General features: G+C 41.4%; 1 protein-coding gene across 1 annotated transcript; it reads right to left on the bottom strand.

Annotated features, from left to right (window-relative positions):
• Positions 1–817: 817 nt before the first annotated feature.
• Positions 818–7,657, bottom strand: LOC129179977 (mothers against decapentaplegic homolog 4-like). Its single transcript, XM_054773903.1, has 10 exons — positions 7,430–7,657; positions 6,351–6,683; positions 5,715–5,889; positions 5,355–5,609; positions 3,972–4,079; positions 3,831–3,881; positions 2,923–3,106; positions 2,664–2,832; positions 2,237–2,375; positions 818–2,165 (listed from the first exon to the last, which is right to left on the bottom strand). Exons 2-10 carry the CDS (start codon positions 6,588–6,590, stop codon positions 1,954–1,956), a joined length of 1,533 nt encoding a protein of 510 aa, XP_054629878.1. The 5' UTR covers positions 6,591–6,683; positions 7,430–7,657; the 3' UTR covers positions 818–1,953.
• Positions 7,658–19,432: the final 11,775 nt, after the last annotated feature.

The raw sequence follows: 19,432 nt of genomic DNA, 5'->3' as shown, positions 1-19,432 counted from the left end.
TCCTCTTGTGCTTTTCTTTAAAAAAATTTAAGCCATTTTGGCTGTTTTGAATGAACTGATGTGAAATTTGAGAGGAAATTACTATATAACTGTTAAATGGCTCATATGGCTCATAACACGATTACAGTGCTATTAAACTAGTATTAAATATTTTTTCAGACGTGTGCTAACTTTTAGCTTGATTTTTTTGATTGCTTTGATAGCTTGATTTAAACCCCACTGGCCATCTAGACAGTTCAGGTATGAACTTATTGCCACCCCTATGTGAGTAATGGTCTCACCTTGGCCACCCCAATGAAATATTGTGGCTCCGCCACTGCATACAAATATAGAGTACATAATCCTGTCCTGCCATTTATCCATCCATCCATTTTCTATACCGCTTCTTCCTTATTAGGGTCGCGGGGGCATGCTGGAGCCTATCCCAGCTGACTTCAGGCGACCCTGCCATTTATATTTCTGTTAATAAAATACAGTAAAAATTTGCATATTTCAAGCCAGGGTTGCAAATGGTGATTCATCACGATTTATTTGAAAACCGTGATAGATGTGATTTAAAATTGTAATCATTTGACAGCCCTAATAAAACGTCATGTAAACTGGCCTTCTAAGGGTTAAAAAAAAATCCAGGATTCTATTAAAATAATCAGCATTTTCTATGTATTTTTCAGGCTGAAGTACTTTTAAAGGAATGGCTGGTTAAAAGTGGAACATAATACATTTTTCCTGCAGTTTTTGGGAAGCTTGACTTTTCTTGTCATTCAGGAAAAATGTGTGAAGATATTTAAAATCCCTCTTAAAGGCTAAAGAGCAAACAAAACCACACCGATGTATCAGTGAATATTGTTTATTTACGTAAAAGTGAACTAATGGAAATCATTGACATCAGCTATGAGTCCACGAGCATGCACTACTTATACACAGCATGTAAAATAGGACTAACAACAAAAACAACATCATGTATTAGTGTTATTTTTTTCAATACAAATGAAACCACTAAGTAGCTGCATATGAACAATGAAATGGTTATTAAACGAGACGAGTGCTAAAATATATTAAAATCACTTCATAAAAAGGTACAAAAACAAACCCTTGTTGCAAAACCATGTATTCAAATAACTAGAAAATGCTGTTTTTACCTCTTAATACCGATTTCAATGAATCTGATGTCTTCCACGTTAGGTACACCTGCACAATCAAATGAGGAATAGTTGGCAGAGCTCCCCCCCCCCCCATGGTACATGGTGTGCCCATCTAGCTGCGTGTGTGTGAGCACCTCTTCTCCGAAAAGTGGAACAAACAAGTGAGGGGAGACGGGCTCTAGGGACACACATTACTATTAGAACCTCATTAAAAAGTCACCTTTACATCACAGGGGACGTTTCAGTTTGACACCCTAAGACACACGTGTCAAACTCGTGCCCTGGAGGGCCGAGATGCTGCAGGTTTTCTCTCCAACCAGTTTCTTCAGCAGTTTAATTGATGAGCTCCTTCCCTCAAACTGAAGGTGTTGATCATTAAAATCACCTGCTTTAGTGACTGGCTGGAAAGAAAACCTGCAGTGTCTCGGCCCTCCATGGCACGAGTTTGACACCCCTGCCCTAAAAGATGTGACCTGTCCTATTGAGGTTTGCACTTGCTGCACGGCTGTAAGACCATGCTTAGACTGTGCAGGTGTACTGAATGAAGATGCTCCTCGATGATCAGCCTGGTAAAAAAAGAAAAAAAAGCCAACAGCCAAAAATAATGATACACAGTATGTAAAGAATCCAGCTAGCATTTAGCTTGAAAAGAACACAGCACTCTGGTCTAGTTGTCTACCAGCAGCTTGATGGATACACAGTGATTCCTTTATGGGGGGGTGCTTCGGAAACACTACAATGTCCTACAGCACCGTCAAATCCCCGCCCCCCAAAAAATCTCACAAAATCAAGGACGTTCCTTCTTGTCCTCTTAGTCTAGAGGTTGAGGGTCCGCGATGGGCATGGTGTGCAGGACCTCGTCCAGTAGCTGCAGAGCCCTGTGGAGGTGGATCTCGATCCAGCACGGCGTCTCCTTGATGCTCTGCCGGGGGTAGTCGGGCCCCCAGCCTTTGACGAAGCTCATGCGGAGGATGCACAGTCGCCGCAGGTCGTCCACGCCGATGCCGGCGGCGGCGGAGAGACCTATGATGGGTACACGATTAAAATCGGACCCCTTCCCTACATTTGTCATGTAATGGTGGACTGCGTCTTACTGATGGCTGGAGCTATGCCTCCCACCGAGCCCGGACCGGGGATGTTTCCGGCCACGGCGGCCGCCTGCGCTGCCGCCGCTGCCTGAGCGGTGGCCGCCTGCTGCTGCATCTGCCTGTGACACTGGCGGAGGTCGAACACCTTGACAGGAGACACCATCAAGAACAATTACAGAACCAATGTTGCAATAGTGGTAAGGAGCAAACCGCTCAGCCAGCATTAATAGCGGTGACAAGTAAGGCAGGCGAATTCTTTAAATGCAGCTACCGCCATCTACCTCACCATATCAATATGCAATCCATTTTGCTTTAGCAGGTTTTTAAAAGTATTTTCTTTATTTTTCTCAAGCTGCTGCACCTCCCCATGGGTGTACTGTATCTTGCTTACATCAACAAGTGAAAAGTGAGCATTATGATGTTCGTCGGCTACCTTGATGTAAGCGCTGGGGTAGATCTTATGAACAGCGTCTCCTGGCGCTCGGCCCGCCTCTCTGTCCAAGTAGTAACTCTGCACAAAGACAGCGTGGTCGCTGAGGCATCGCACCCACACGTCTCCCTCGCCTTTACACTCCAGCTGGACGCCTTTCCCGATGTGAAGCCTGGCAAACAAAGTGATACAGAAGTACTTGGGTTATCCTCCATTAAGAATGCAATAGCATGCTCGTCTTCCTCCTCGTGGTGGACGCTACCTTGCTCTCTCAATGGCCTCAGTGCGATGGACGTTGCTCAGCTGGCCCAGACAGAACCTGTCCCCGCCCGACGGGTCCACGTAGCCGTCCACCGTCACTATGGGGCACGAGGACGGCACCTTGAAGGTCTCCCCCACCTGCAGGTCCATCTCAAAATAGGCGATGGAGCACCAGTAGTCTGGGGCTGAAACGCAAGCCGCAAAACTGGCGTTTCATGGTTTCATTTTGGTTGTAAACGCCCACTTTATTAGGTACACGTGCACAGGTTCATGAGACACAGCACCATCCTGGGAAATCTTCATATTTGGATTGTTCCATTAATGTACATGAGTAGAGTCGTCCCTCGTTTGTCGCGGTTAACTGGTTCCAGACCCAACCACGAAAAGTGATTTTCCACCAAGTAGGATTCAATTTTAATAAATGGAATATCTTCGTAGTAAGAGCGTAGAAATTCTAAATATGTTTTTTTTAACCATTATTAGAGCCCTGTAGACATGAAATAACAACCCTATAGTCTCCTTTACATTCGTATTACCCAATATAGTAGACAGCAGAATACGATGTGGACAGGAAGTGACATCGGGGGTTCAGAGTTGAGGTTTAGCTTGTTGTGGGCTATGGCCGCACCAGTAACCGGTGTTATTATTGTGGTTATGAGTATTATATCACTATTATTGTGCATGTTGTGAGATCATTTAAACTTACAATAAAAGCGGGTTGTTCAGGTCTGGTGGTGTGGTGGTGGTCTGACACCTAGTGACCAATGTAAAATACTATATACCCATCAATCGTTGAGTGCAAATTTTTAGTATATACAGTCCCGGTCAAAAGTTAGAACACATGTAATTAATACAACACTGTATGTCTATGAAAGAGTGTTTTTGTGTAGTTTATGTGTGTGTTCTCACCAGGATGGTTGGATATGGGAGGCTGAAAGGCAAACTCATCATGGACAGACCCTGAGAACGAGAGCCCGCTCATCAATCACAACATCCCAGCTTTGCAAAATTCACTTGAAAATCTGAAATGGAGTCGCCTGGTGGGCTTACAGTAGTGTGCCGGCTGTGGCATGGGAGGGTGGTGCTGGAGGTGACCGTTGCTGTGGTGCGACGTGTTGGGGGTGAAGCTGCTGCTCCTTGACCAGGTGGTGCTGCCGCCTGGAGGAGAGGAAGCAAAGAGTTGCGGTACGTTCAAAACAACAAAAAGCACCTGGTGACATCAAGAACAGTCAACATGACTTTGTGAACAAGGTGACATAGCAAGTTAGTGTCATATCTTATAATAGAGCTCATTAATAATGAATTCATTTTATTTTTACGTCGAGGGACAATAAAAAAATGAGCTGTGCGCTGAAAACGGCTCCCTGCCACCGCTTTGGACACCCCTGAGTAAACGGGTGCAGTAGTTTGAAGAAATGACAATAAACAAATGCATTTTTGAGCTTCTTAAGCTAACCAACTTTGAAAAAGACAAAACTTTGGTAGTTACATTACATATTTGAAGTATTAAGACACTTAACATATGGAGGCTCGTTTCCGCCACTGAAAACAAATGTCCCAATGGTAAGTCATTATTACGACATAGAAATTATTATCATTATTATTATTATTATTGTCATTATTACGACATAAAAAGTCAAAATTACGAGATTAAAAAAGTCTTAATTATGAGACAAAAAGTCAAAATTATGAAATAAAAAGTCACAATTATGAGATTAAAAAGTCAAAATAATGAGACAAAAAGTCAAAATTATGAGATATAAAGTCATAATTATGAGATTAAAAAGTCAAAATAATGAGACAAAAAGTCATAATTATGAGATAAAAAGTCATAATTATGAGATTAAAAAGTCAAAATTATGAGAAAAAGTCATAATTATGAGCTAAAAAGTTGAAACTATGAGATACAAACTGCACGTGCCATGTGACAAAGGGGCCAATGAAGAAGGTGGCACACGCGCAATTTGCATCTCATGATTTAAACTTTTTAGCTCATAATTTTGACTTTTTATCTCATAATTATGATATGACAACAAATTACATTTTACTTAGCGCTTTTCAAGGTACCCAAAGCGCTCCACAGTGACATGAACCCTCCTCAGTCATACACTGGTGGTGGTAATCTGCATCTGAAGGCACAGCTCCCATGGGGGTAGACTGACAGAAACGTGGCTGCCAATTTGCCGCCATTCACATTCATACACCAGTGTGGGCAGAACTGCAGTGTCTTGCCCAGGGAGGGACGATGGAACTGCCAACCTTCCTGTTTCTGGACAAATTGCTCAACCTCCTGAGCCACTGCTGACTTTTCATCTCATAATTATGACTTACCATCTGGATATTTTTTTTCCTTCTGTGGCGGAAACGGGCTTCCACGCGACCACGATAATGAACAGGTGGAAATAAAAAAAAAATCAAAGCAAAGAGTCTTACTGCCTGATCCTGTGGCAACGGTAGGGAAAGATGACGTGGAGGCAGAGGTGGACGCCTCAGCAGGAGGGAGCATGTTGGCAGGGGCAAACAAGTCAGAGGGTCCTGGGCGGCCACCAGATGGAGGGTGTTGGATGGTCTGCATGGAGCGCCCCTCCTCGATGGCGGGCAGGCTCTGCTGTCCGTCGAAATCGTGCTCGTCTTTGACCATCAGCGCCGAGCCGGGCCTAGAGCCGGTTAGATTCAGTCCTGATATATCTTGATGGGTTGGGGGGGGGCATAGAGCAAACGCTTTATCTTGTGTTTAAGTGAATCAGATAACCAGAGGCCGTAGCATAATACAGGATATACTCTGAGGCTCACCTATGCCGGGAGAGACCACCCTCTCATAGTGGTACGGGTTGACACACACGCTGTCACACTTGAGGTCGAAGGCAAACTGGCAGTATTTGACGTGCTTCAGTTCATTCTTGTGCAGGTCGGGCCAGCGCCACAGCTTGGCATAGACCACGTGCGGGAAACCTTTGCGCCCAGCCACCTGGAAGCAACACGATGCACAATCAGCTCCCCTTGTCATCTCACTTGGATGCCTGCTGCCGTCATATGCGCCACTGCTGTGAGTTGTCACACAGTTATTCATACTTTATTCACACTTGTCAGAGAAAAACTGAAACAAATTCCCCGATTTTAATTACCAAATTGTTATAATTATAGTATAGTTTTAAAAATATATATATCAGTTTCACCAAATGTAATAATTTAGGAGAAAACAATTTAACATGATCAGACTCCTACATGTGTGTGAAATCTAATCTTAACTATTTGGGGTATGAATTGCATTGATTATGTCAAATTTTATTACATTTTCTCTTGGATCCGGAAGCCATTTTTAGTCTAAATGTAACTACTCATTTCCTAGATTTCAGTCCTTCCCACACTGATCTCACTGTGTAAGCCTTGGCAGAGGTCTGCGCTCTGTTTCAGTAGGCTTCACCCAACCTGCAGTCGTCCATCCAGCGTCCTGGGGATGGTCACGCACTTGCTTGGATGGGCGCCGTTGGTGGTGATGGCGGTGATGAGCGAGTCGAGCTCGTCCTTCTTCTCCTTGAGCTTCTTCACCAGGCTCTCGATGGCCCGCTTGGCGAAGCTCTCGCTCTCGCCGCCCTGCCTGTGACACATTAGGCTGTGGACGATGCTCAGGCAGGCGTCGTTGCTGGTGGGCGTGTTGGCGATGGACATGACGGCTGCACGGCGGTTGTCTGAGGAGAGGACTGTGGAGGTCGCGCTGTCTGGACGAGGCTTCTTCACCCCGTTAAACACACCATCAGGACCCTGAGGGCAGAGAGGATACTTAACATTGATTTGAGGCGTTATGAAAATGTGTGACCAGTGTACCTAATAAAGTGGCCAGTGGCGGTATCAACATGCAAAAAACGCAACTTCCAACATGAGTGTAGCTAAATGTCGTTCAAAACTAACGCATACATTGACAAACATCTACGTTAAATTTATAAAAGGTTATGTTAGTGTTTGTAAAAGCTCTTATTAGTATATAATTAACAAAAAACACTTTTAAAAATTAAAAATCAAACTTTAACACCAGCAGTAGACAAGCCGTACTTCCGCTATGCGGAATGACCGCCAGGCCCCTTCAAAATAAATCTCTTACTAGCCACAACTAGCTCTGTAGTTAAATGCGTAATTTGTCACTATAGGTTTGACTCCCTAACACAGTCGTAACATATCAAACAGCTACTATTCATGTATATGTTTGTTTGGCACTAACTCTTCCTGCGTTTTGAAATCCCACAGTACAACCTGACACCCCACCCACAACCGGAAACAGAAATGACTACAGTATTATCATATTTTAACTAGCTAGTGCCTGAAAACATGAGCCGAGTTGGTTGATAGCAAGCTAGCAACTATAGCATGCTACCGTGACGTAAGTAAGTGTGTTATTACCTATAATTTAACAAGTTATTGGCTACCTTACGTACCAGATTTATTGTTATTTTTTATCCCATTCGTACGTGACTGGTGGGTCAATTATATAAGCTTCCAGCACTTTCCGTTACCTGGCGCTAGCTGCTGGTGTAGCTGCTCGCATTTGCTTCTTCTTCCTCGTCGTTCCCTTCCGGAATGTTCCCTGGTTCGTCCGCCGTAAAACTGAAATGATGTTTACAAATCACATGGCGGCGAACAGCAGCACTATTACATTGTTGGAAGCGGAAGAAAATATGTGTAAGGCTGCTCAAATCTCAGCTCTTGTGGCGAGCTCACATCCACGGCGTTCCCGTCTTCTTCTTCGTCTTGTTTTGTAATAGTGTTTGGCAGGCAATTCACCCGACGCCACACTGCCATCTTTTGACATGGAGTGTGAACTGCAGTCTTAATACATTAAAACAATTGAGGTTTTGTGTTTTTTTTTAAGCGCAATAAATGTATTTGTTTTTTCCATCATAGTCTCATTTTCAAGGTACTGAAAAAAATCCAATTCTTCTGTGGTGGACATGAGGACTTACAACTACTACGACTTTTTTGTATAAAATGACGAAGATGGTTGATGCAACAAATGCATCAAAATGCGGAAATGTAAACAAGAATAAAAACTGCTTCTTGAAGTTATCATTTATTATGTGACTGGAAAAGCGTGGCACGAAATTTAGAAAGTGCCAAAACCCAGAAAAGTTCTGAAGTTCTGACTTTTTAAAAAAAATTTTGCTCACACACTTATCTTATGTGAGACATAAACACACGCCTTTCTCATTTCTGTGCGTTCTAAAGATATGAAAACAGCTACAAAGAGGCAAGTAATTAATGCACATAATGGGACACACCTATTCCGCCTAGAAAGTCCGCTAGTAAAACAACTTCAAAAAACCCCAACAAGGTTTTATGGTTTTATATCCATGCATGTAGTAACAGCCACATTCATGATAACACGTAATACTCGCAGAATTTTGCGTATTTTGGTCATTTTAAGCATTACCGTAACGTCCTTCCTGGACGGATTAATTTCATATAGCAACATGGAAAGGAACGGTGCTCCTAGCGTTAACATTTCCAAACTCAAAAACAGCAACACAGCAGCAGTGGCGCCATCTTCAATATGTAGAGTTATCTTTCGGTAGAGGTCATTGTGAGTGCAGCGCTGATGCGCTGTGGGCGAAGTGTGGTGAAGCTAGTCGCCAGCTGGCTAGTAGCTAGCTGGTGTGGTGTGGTGAGGTGTCACTATGCCAGCAACGTAGTTCTTTGGCGTAACAATGTTAATAATGATAATAATCACAATGCCGCTGTAGCTTGGTTAATATGCAGGTCACATTAAGCAAATGGGGCATTGTTGGCGGTTTTTGGAGGTTTCGTCCCATTACGTGCATTCTTAGTTGCCTCTTTTTTATCTATTTTTATATCTTTAGAATGCACACAAAAAAGAAAGACATGTATTCAAGTCTCACATAAGGATTGTGGATGAGGGGCAAAATTCCCCCCCCCAAAAAGTGTAGTTTTCCTTAAAGGTTTTTGTTTTTGTTCCATGACTGCTGTTAATATAACTGCAAAAACATGTAATATAAAAATGTAGGAAATTAGAGCTATTAAACTACTTTACATTGCAATGTAAATTATTATTAAAAATGTATTGTTCCTCTCATAAAACAGCAGAAAAGATGATGGAGGAAAGCATGAGATAACATTATTCCCTGCAAAGGCCATTGCACGAAAAATACAAAAAATATATATTATGGTATATTTTCTTTCATCCAAGACAATCATTTAATGCAAAAAAACAATGCCAACTTTAATTTTTCTTGGTCTCAGGAGGATATACTGTATAATTTCTAAAAGCACAATTTGTATGCACAGTAGCTCATATTGTGTAGTTTCTTATGTTGACCAGCAGGGTGCAGTAAGCGCCAGCAAATTGCATTGATTAAAGTTCAGAGCGGTCACGTCTAATGAAAATGATAATCCAAGTGCATTTATGAAATGTAAAACTACAAAAGGTGTGACTCAAATATCACCTATTTTCAAAAGATATTTTTCCCAGTAATATGCGTTGTGGCGTGTCTCCAAATTTAAACATCAAAGCTGCTGCAAATCTGATTTTGTCTCTTGTTGTCCTCAAGACTTGTGATTGACCATGTTTTGGTGTCTTGCTGCGACCGTAAACATGTCATCCCTGCCGTCATGTGAACATCACATGGAAAAATGGGTGATCGCACTTTAAATGTGAAGATTATCGCGCACGTGAAGTCAACTGACGTACATTTACCAGTCAATTCTACCACTTTTCATGCCGGCATAGCAGTCGCAGTGAGGTTTTATATGGTGTGAAACAGCTGGCGGTTTGCCTACAACAAGTAAAAGTGCCTGCAGTGTGTTTACTGTTTAACACACAGACGAGACACGGAAGAGAATGTATTCCCTGCGTCCGTGCTGCTGCTGCCGCTGTTTGCATGCGTGCGTGTTCGTGAGCACGTGGGTCTACTGCGCTGCGCGACTCGACGTAAACACAAACCGACAAGCTGGAGAGGAGTTGATGTGATGTGACTGGCTCTCTCCATCAGGCCTTGAAAGAGTGGATCAAGTGACAGCACATCCAGGTCAGCTCACTTATACAAGCTCCTACACTCTGCAGTACTGCACCTCCTCCTGCTGCCATACAATTATTCTTATACTGCTTTGTACACCGGTTGTGTCAACATTCATACCCCGTCGCGTCGCCTTAGAGCAGGGATGTCCAAACTTTTTCCAGCGAGGGCCACATACTGAAAAACGAAAGGATGCAAGGGCCACTTTGATACTTTTTTAAAGCAACACATAGAGATATGCCAAGAAGCTATGTGTAGCTCAAGAAAAAAAACTCCTAAAAATGATGTTTTTTTTCATAATAATATGAGTTTATTCTTGTAAAGTTGCCACTTTTGTTCTTCATTCAATCATAATTTTCTTAATATTTTTACTTTATTCACGTAAAACTAGCGCTGTTTTTTTTTTTAATTTTCCAACTATTTCCTCTTATAAATTTTCTTCTGGTAATTGTAACTTTATATCTTTTAAAAGCAATAATGTATTTTTCCTTTATTTCAGCATTGTTACTCAAATGATATTTTTCCTCATTTTACTCTCATAAAATTGCAACTTTTCTCATTTGAAAACTATTTGTTTCCTCTTAATATTTTGATTTTACTCTGGTAAAACTTCTGCTGTTAATGTTTGTCTAACTTTCTTTCTTTCTTCTTGTATTATTTTCTTCTCCTAATACATATTTTGACTTTATTCCCATGTTATAATTTTTCCTTCAACCTAAGTCTCCAAAAATTACAACCTCTATTCATTGCTTTTGACTTAAAAAAAAAAAAAAAGTTTTTTCTTTAATATTTCAACTTTATGCAACTAAAATGATATTTTTTCCATCATATTATTACTTTATTCTTGTGAAATTATGACTCTTTTTCCTTGCTTGGTTACAACTCTTGTCTTAATATTTTGACTTTTTTTGCTGCTGTTGTTTTTTCTCCCTTGTTAAATTACATTTTTAGACTGTGCTGCGGGCTGATAAAATCACACCTGTGTGCCGCAAATGGCCCCCGGGCCGCACTTTGGACATCCCTGCCTTAGCACAAGGTTTGTGACAAATATAACACCCGGCCATTTGTGAGGTCTGATTTTTTTTGAGGAGGCATTTTTATGACTCTTTTGAATGCATGTTGCTTTGAAAATTTGTAATCCGACCAGAAGTGTGCGATTAATTATGAGTTAACTATGGACAAAATGTGATTAATTGTGATGAAATATTTTGATCGACTGACAGCCCTAGTAATAACAAAACAGTGCTTATGACTGGTAAGGACTTGAAGAGATCAAGCCTATGACTTTCGACTTGACTCGAACTGTCTTGTCTTGACTTGAGGCCGGTGGTCTCACCACCACATGGTGGTGCTGTGGCGGCGACCCCAGGATGCAGAGAGCAGGACCCGAGTGCAGGCTAAAATATATTTTTCATAATTGTTGCAGTGCAGGAGAGGTATCTGATGACAGTATCTTGTTACGGAGCCGTAACAATCTCAGTGCGTCAACCGACAAAACTAAATGGAAGGAACAAAAATGAGCAGCAGGTGCGAGTGATAAAAAGAAAAGCAAAGCAGGCCAACACAGCGCGTGGCCAAAAAGGAAGAACTATCAAAATAAAAGCCTAACAACTGAAACTGAGGACTAAAATGGAAAATAAAACAGTAGACACACAGGGCGTGGCACGGACATTCCAATTGCAATGTTAAATACGCTTGAGAAATTAATGAATTAGTGATTGCTTTTGATACAGTGTCCTCGCTTTATCATTACGTTCAAGAATATCGTTTATCGGCAATAATTTCTGGGACAATTAACACCCAGCAAAATGTCTTATTGTGACAGGCTTTGACAACAGTAAGCATACTGTATTGTAAATCGCAGACGGAGGAGGGCGCCACATAAAATCTTGCCTAGGGCGCCACGTTGGGTAGAACCGGCTCTTTTTATGGACCTCATGAAGTGTCGCTTATTCTTGGGTCGCCCTGGGCTGACGCGGCAAGGCATGTGGTGGCCATTTAGAAGGATTAGAACTGTCAGAGACATCAAGCACAACTAATTATTCTGTTAGCCACTGTTAGACACTGCAGGGAATGTGTGTGTGTGTGTGTGTGTGTGTGTTACATGGAGTCTATGGGTGGGGTGGAAGGAAGATGGAGGAAGAAGAGCTAAAAAAAAAGACTATAGGTGCAGATGAAAGCTTGAGTTGAAATCAAGTGTAAAATGAAGACGTAGAAGTCGAAGGGGTGACCTCCCTCACGTCTGCATGGATGAGTGCATTTGTGTCCAAACATCCCAACATGCACCGCTCTGCTACTCCGGGCCGAATCGGGCCTACAGCGTCCAATCAGCCGTGGCCTTTTACCCCCTCGCCGCGGGCGCTGTGCGTGTGTGTGTGTGTGTGTTTGCATGTGTGTGAGTTCAAGCGTGAGCACACACACACACACACATCTGTCGGTGTGTTTATATGGATAGCTACCTCCTCACTACACTGCCTCCGTGATTTATCTTCAAACAGACAGCTCACCAATCTCTCCTGCCCACACCTCCATCTCCCGTCTCCTCCTTTACGCATCCCTCTCTGTCTGCCTCCCTTACCCTCACCACCAATCCATCCATCCGTCTTCCAAATATCTCCTTCATTCCTTTTTTCCCCTCCATCCACTTCATCCATTTCCCTGCTCCCGTCCATCTGCATTCACTTCCCACTGGGTGGACACTTCTTTGAGTGGAAAGATTTAGCACAGCGCTCCGGCTCATGCTGAGGGACGGTGTGATGAAAAATGTATGGTGGCGACACGGATGACTGAAGATGCTCTCGCGTTAAGTTGAACAAAGTTCGGCGAGGATTCATTCGAGTATCCGTAAATCTTGTCAGCGCAAACAAGGCGGAGACGACCGTGTGGCGAGAGGCGGCGCCGTAGGGATTGAACATGCTAACAGCTAACATAATGCTAACATCCATCCATGAGGCAGATCAGGTCCTCATCTGACTGAGGGCGAATTGTGTCCCAATTTGCACACTTCCGTACCTGTGTTTCAATTTGCGTACTTACACTTCAATATGTACACAGTGGAACCTCGGTTAGCGTCCGCCCCGGTTAGCGTGTTTTTTGGTTCACGTCGAAAATTTACGCCACAATTTTGCCTCGGTTTTTCGTGCATTCTCTGGCGCGCGTCTTGCCGTGTTTTTAATACACTGTGTGAGTCCATCTGTATTCTTAATGTATAAATATGTTTGAACCCAAATCCTTGTTAGCATCCTATTAGCTAGCGAAAAAAAATGGCTGTCACTACGCAATCCATACCGGAAAACGGAATCGGTTCTACGCATGTGCAGAACGCGTCCATATCCGGTCGGCCTATTTTTCGTAAGTCACATGTTAGGCACGATCTATTTTACGGCAGCTACAGAGCGTAAACGTCAGGCAACAAGATTTCTACTACACATTTGCAATACACGGCCCCCCCAACATAATCAATCTTTTTTTTATTATCTCATATCCATGGTGCAAGTGGATAAATTAAAAGCCCTCTTTTCTTGGTTCCATGAATTATTTCAAGTTTTTTTCAACACTGAAAAAATGCAGACAAAAGTATTTGCTAGCAAGATATGTTTGGATGGATGGTATTTTTCCGTTTAGAAAAAAAAAAAAGCCGAGCCATGTGTGAATTATGAACAGCAGTTCTTAATAATGAATCATTTGAATGGTTTTTATTATTTTACTTATTCTTTTTTTTATCGTTTAAAATAACATTTTCACATATTTTATATGATTTTGTCCTCTGTTTTTTCTGTTCTTGTACATTAGCTTGGCTATGTTGTAAATCTCCCTGCTACCTCAATATTTACTTCAGGGTTGAAAATAAATAATTAACTCCAATTACAAATTCAGTTATTCATTTAGTTGAATTGATATTGTATTAAGTTATCAATAATTCATCAATAATTAATTAATAATTAAGTAATACTTAACAATGAATTAACAATTACTTAACAATTAATTAACAATTACTTAACAATTAATTCACAATTTATTAACAATTAATGAACAATTTATTAACAATTAATGAACAATTTATTAACAATTTATTAACAATTAATTGAGGTCTTGTATTCGTTGTGCTATAATTGAAATTCACAACTTTTTCAAATTTACTAGACACATTAGGTGAATTTGTATCAGTATCGGATTGGTATCGGCGAAACCAGCCTGAATTTGACTCAGTATCAGATCGGAAACAAAATCAGTGGTATCGGACGCCACTACCAAAGACAGGATGTGACCACACGGACGCCATCGTCTTGTTTTGTCATGAGTTGTCTGTTGAATTCGCTGGTGTTTCTCGCCTTCTTTAGCAAAATGCTGCCCCTTGCAACTTTCTGTGGCTCCATTTTGGGTCACGGTGTTGAGGTGAGCAACACTACTGAACTCAACAAACAACTCCAAACAGGAAAGTGGCGGCTTTGGGAACAGTCACGCCAAGAATCACGCCTTCAGTGAAGGTAAAAGTGACCTTAAATGTTCATTTATTCCTTTGGGTCATCATTTATATGTCTTTAGGTGCATTTCCAGTTGTTTTCCGCATGTCACACTGTAATTGTAAAACCATAAAAACGCGTTTTGTGTTTCTGGAATGGATTAATTGGATTTACATTATCATGGGAAACATGGATTTGGTTAGCCTCGGTTCGAGTCGGACCTTCTGGAACGAATGAATGACGCTGCACTGTAGTGTCGCGCTGTCTCAAACACATGACTGTCGTTATGCACCTATCGGAAATGACGATTGCCATATTTATCCTGTTTTTCTCTCCTATTAGTCGTGCATTGCAACCACTTGAGCGAGTCCCTCATCTTCCGCTACTTACCAAAAATGGCGATGAAGTAAGTAAGTGTGCAAATTGAGAGACTGAGTGTTTTCAGACTTCGGACACCCCAGCCCTAAAGTTACAGCGGGTTGCTCTGCAGAATGTTTGTTGAGCTATGTGAGAAGTGTTTAACTCGTTCAATGCCAAAGACGTAGTTGCACATTTTTAGAAACCCGAATGCCCGATCCCAACAACGTATTTATACGTCCTTTACAGGCAAAAAGAGGTGATGACGCAATTTTGTCATAAACCATAAAAACGGCCACAAGGTGGCAGAAGATTTGATTAGAGCTCGGCAGAGGTCATGTGGACGGGAATATCACACATGACAGGAAGGAGGAAGTGAGAGATTGTGGAGGAGTGTAGCGTGCAGAAGGTTACGCACTGTAGGGACATTTTAAACGCAGGGGTGTCCAAAGTGCGGCCCGGGGGCCATTTATGGCCCGAGACTGCTTTTTTATTGGCCCTCGGCACATTCTAAAAATATGATTAAACAGTAAAATAAAAAAAAAAACAACAAAAACGGGAAAAAAGCAGTAATTGTACAAGAACAAAGACAAAATATTAAGGGAGTAAAGTCATTATATTAACAGAAAACAAAATATAGGAAAAAAAGTTGTAATATAAGAAACAAACCAAACAAAGAATTAAGTTGAAATTTTGGGAAAATTAGGTTGGGTAAATGCTGTAATGTCATGATCATAAAGTCTAAATATTATGAGTATAAGTCATATTAGTATGAGGAAAAAATGTACAAGTAGAATGTTAATATTTGTAAAAAAATCAAATTAAAAAAACAGCCAAAAACAATGTAAGTAGAAACAGTCCACATAATAATAATAATAATAATAATAATAATAATAATAATAATAATAATAATAATAATAGTAACCTTTGTCACTGATAAAATGAATAAATATATCTTGTATGTTTAAATATATATATACATTATATTCAATATTTTGTTTGGGTTGGTTTAAAAAAAATGTAAAATCGGTCCCCGCATTTTTGGATTTTTCAGTATGCGGCCCTTAGTGGAAATAGTTTGGACACCGCTGTTTTAACACATGCACACGCGCGCACACGCGTGCACACAGAACTCAGTTCCAAATGTGAAAATTGTAAATAGCTCATGGTGTTGTATTTGTAAATTAATTATTATTTTGATGGAAAACAACCCCTTTTTGTGTTGGTAGTTTACATATTTGAGCTGCCACAAAAGCAAAAAACATTTGTGTCAAAGTGAAACTTATGGGTGAAATTTATTTTTTCACAAAAAGCTGGTTTTCTCCCTTTTCCTGCTGATTACTAAAGAACAAAAAAAGGTAGGAACAAACATTTTTTTCTGACGAAAGATGGGAGTCTGATCTTTCTTTTGGTGGCTTCCATGAACACATGAACACAATATTCTGTGTGCCTTGAAAGATCAGTCAAAATGGTCTAAAATGGCCGCTACTGAAGGGGTTGCCTTTTGGAAAATGGCTGGGATTGAATGAGTTAATAACAGCGCCACCCTGTGGTGTATTTGCCAGAAAAATAACAGCACAGGCAACACAGCAGGGGTGCGTGTTTTGACTCATTTTCACGCTTTTGTGTGCGGCGTTTGAGGAGTAGAAGAGTTAGCTAACACAAACATGCGTACAGTTATGGGAAAATACAGCGGGTGTCCTAATTTTATCACATACACAGGTAATAATTTAGACTGCAAAAGCTCGTCCCCGGAATTTGACAGTGCAAACCCACGTTTACCCAGTCCTGTAAACCCACGTTGGTGACGCACACACTTTTCTTAAAAAGCCTTATTCATGTAAGCGCGTCCATGTGACCCTTGACCTATCACATGTGTTAAGTAATAACACACACACACACACATACACACACACACACTTGGTGACTCAGAGAGCCTGCAGAGATCAAAAAGCAGTCCCATCATATGGTTTGAATTAGGGTCAAGTGTTCATGCTTCATCATAAAGTCTCAACAAAGCACATGGTGCACACACACACACACACACACACAAATACACACACACACACACAATGTATATATGCATCCATGTCAAGGTGTTTGTTTTACGTGACAAGTGTGTGTTATGACGTGTGTGACGTGATCAGTTTGTCTGCACATGTAGTTTGGCACGAAGTTGTGGTCAGACTTTGTGTGTGTGTGTGTGTGTGTGTGTGTGCGTGTGTGTGTCATTGCGGTTTGGAACATTTTTTTCCCCCCTCAGTCGCTGACCCATAAAGCTATGAGAAGTTGTGGGCTAATGGGCCCACCCACAATCAGGAAACACACACACACACACACACACACACACACACCTGCATATACAAATGTACGAAGGACTGTCAGGGCCACGATGAAAAGCGAGTCGAATATAATGTTACAACAGAATAGGACACAAATGTTAGCGACGCTAGCATAGCTATGTGGCTACAGTGCTAACATGAACAGCAACATCATGCTAGGTTAGCCAGTTTGCTTAAGAAAAATAAAATGGTATGAACTTTTTCTTACATTACACTGTTTTGTAATATTCTGAGTTCTATTCTCATGATTTGACTTTATTATTTTTATTAACTCATTCAATCCCAGCCATTTTTCAAAAAACAATCCCTTCAGTAGCGGCCATTTTAGACATGACGTCTTTCATCAGAAAAAGAAGTTTGTTTCCACCTTTTTCTGTTCTTTAGTAATCAGCAGTGGAACATAGACCAGCTTTTTGTGGAAATGTCAAGCATAACTTTCACTTTGACACAAAATTTTTTTGCTTTTGTGACAGCTAAAATATCTAAACAACTATACCAGCATAAATAACACCAAAATGGGGTTGTTTTACATCAAAATAGCGATCTATTTACAAAAATAACACCATGAACTATTTACAATTTTCACATTTGGGACGGAACTATGCGTGTGCGTGTGTGTGCATGCATGTGCGCGTGCATGTGTGCGTGTGCATGTGTTAAAATGTCCCTACAATGCGTAATAACTTTTCCGCAGGCTCCACTCCCCCACACGCTCTCACTTCCTCCTTCCTGTCATGTGTGATTTTTCCTGTTCAAATGCACTTCTGCCACCTTGTGGCCGCTTTTATGGCTTAAAATTGCTCTGAAGTGAAATCCATGAGTGGAGCGTTGCGTCATCACTTCTTTTTGCCTCTCATGCAAAAAAACGTGAAAGACTACATTGTTGGGATCAGGCGTTTGGGTTTATAAAAAGTATAAATACCTTATTGAGTTAATATTATAGATCTTTCCCAACTTTATTTTCCAAAAAAATGCAACTTTTAATGTTTTTCATATTATGACTTTTTTCCTTTAATTTTTCAAATTTACGCATTGTTTTCTCTTAATAGTCTGACTTTGCTCTCAGTATTTTGTCTTTATTCTCATAAAATGACTGTTCTTTTTCCATTTTTGCTGTAGTTTTTTAAAAATATTTTCGTGTTTACTTGTATTTTCCTCCATATGTCATCGGGAACTTTGAGCTGGGGTGGAAACATGACCCCCACAGGTTACCAGGAATTCCCGGTGAAGTAAGTTCCTGACAATCAAGGTCCTGGAAGTGTTGTCTGAAAGGTGGCTGCTAGCATGTCGGTCCACGTCTATTAACTTCAGTCAACTGGAATGATGCGCATAATGGATGTTAGCGTTACGAGCATGTTCACATACAGTCAATTTTGCCTCGTTAGAGATGCCTTGCACGGTTTTTCTCACGTTTGCTCCCAACCAGGCTCTATGGACATATATTACTGTTAGAGGATCTTTAAAAAGTCACCTTTGCGTCATAGCATGCAGCTCTCTTTGACGGCATGAACGCTTTTCATTGAAGCGCTCAGAATGTTCACTCTGACTACTCAACATAAAAAAAAAACAAAAAAAACATAACAATTTGGCATGGGGATTTTTGTCCGGGTGGTCATTGGCTTTTCTGAGCAACAACTTTCTCCTCAGAGCAACTTGTGGAAAAGCAATTTCACTGATGTGGGCTTTAAAATCTTCACCACTGGTGTCACATGCATCATTGCTAACCGCCCGAGCATCCAGCCCTGCTAAAGTGCTCACAGCTACGTGGCCTGACCATTGTGGGCTTTGACCCAACCCCCCCGGGACGCCCAAACACACACACACACACAATTTCATAGACAGTTTTGCCCCTCCTCTCGCTCCCTCACCAAAGTGTCCCGCATCCTAGGAACTTAGAATGGACTTTGAAACATTTAAGGGCAACAAAAGTCAGCTGCAAAGTCGTCACGCTAGCCTGCAGTCTGGCCAGGACTTAAGTCTGTCTGCCTTTCATTAGGGCGCTAATTCCCCAGGGAGCGTTTAACACACACACACACACACGCACACACACACACTTTTAATGCTTCGGCAGTGTTTGCTGACTTCTTGCAGCCACTGTGGTGCTTTGTTCCATTATTAGCACAGGAAAACTCTTCAACAAGCGTAATTACCACACGGTACTTTCCTCTAACGGACACATTGACGATACAATGCTGTAAACTGTATTTGCTGTCTTGTGACTTGGGCAGCGCAGCGGTCTAGTGGTTTGCACTGTTGCCTCATTGCAAGACAGCTGTGGGTTGGAACCGGTCAGTCGTACATTTACAAGAAAAAAGTCGTAAATGTCT

This window comes from Dunckerocampus dactyliophorus, chromosome 4, assembly GCF_027744805.1.
Source record: "Dunckerocampus dactyliophorus isolate RoL2022-P2 chromosome 4, RoL_Ddac_1.1, whole genome shotgun sequence".
In the NCBI taxonomy this organism is placed as follows: Eukaryota; Metazoa; Chordata; class Actinopteri; order Syngnathiformes; family Syngnathidae; genus Dunckerocampus; species Dunckerocampus dactyliophorus.
Note: the sequence above shows the minus strand (reverse complement) of the source record. Positions and strands in the feature narration are given on the sequence as shown.

Excerpts from the sequence above, each read along its gene's own strand:
- LOC129179977 (XM_054773903.1), bottom strand. The coding sequence starts at position 6,590 with ATGTCCATCGCCAACACGCCCACCAGCAACGACGCCTGCCTGAGCATC. Across the intron at positions 5,610-5,714 it reads GGTGGTCTCTCCCGGCATAG|ATATATCAGGACTGAATCTA; the intron begins GTGAGCCTCAGA and ends CAACCCATCAAG. Across the intron at positions 2,833-2,922 it reads GAGGCCATTGAGAGAGCAAG|GCTTCACATCGGGAAAGGCG; the intron begins GTAGCGTCCACC and ends TTTGTTTGCCAG.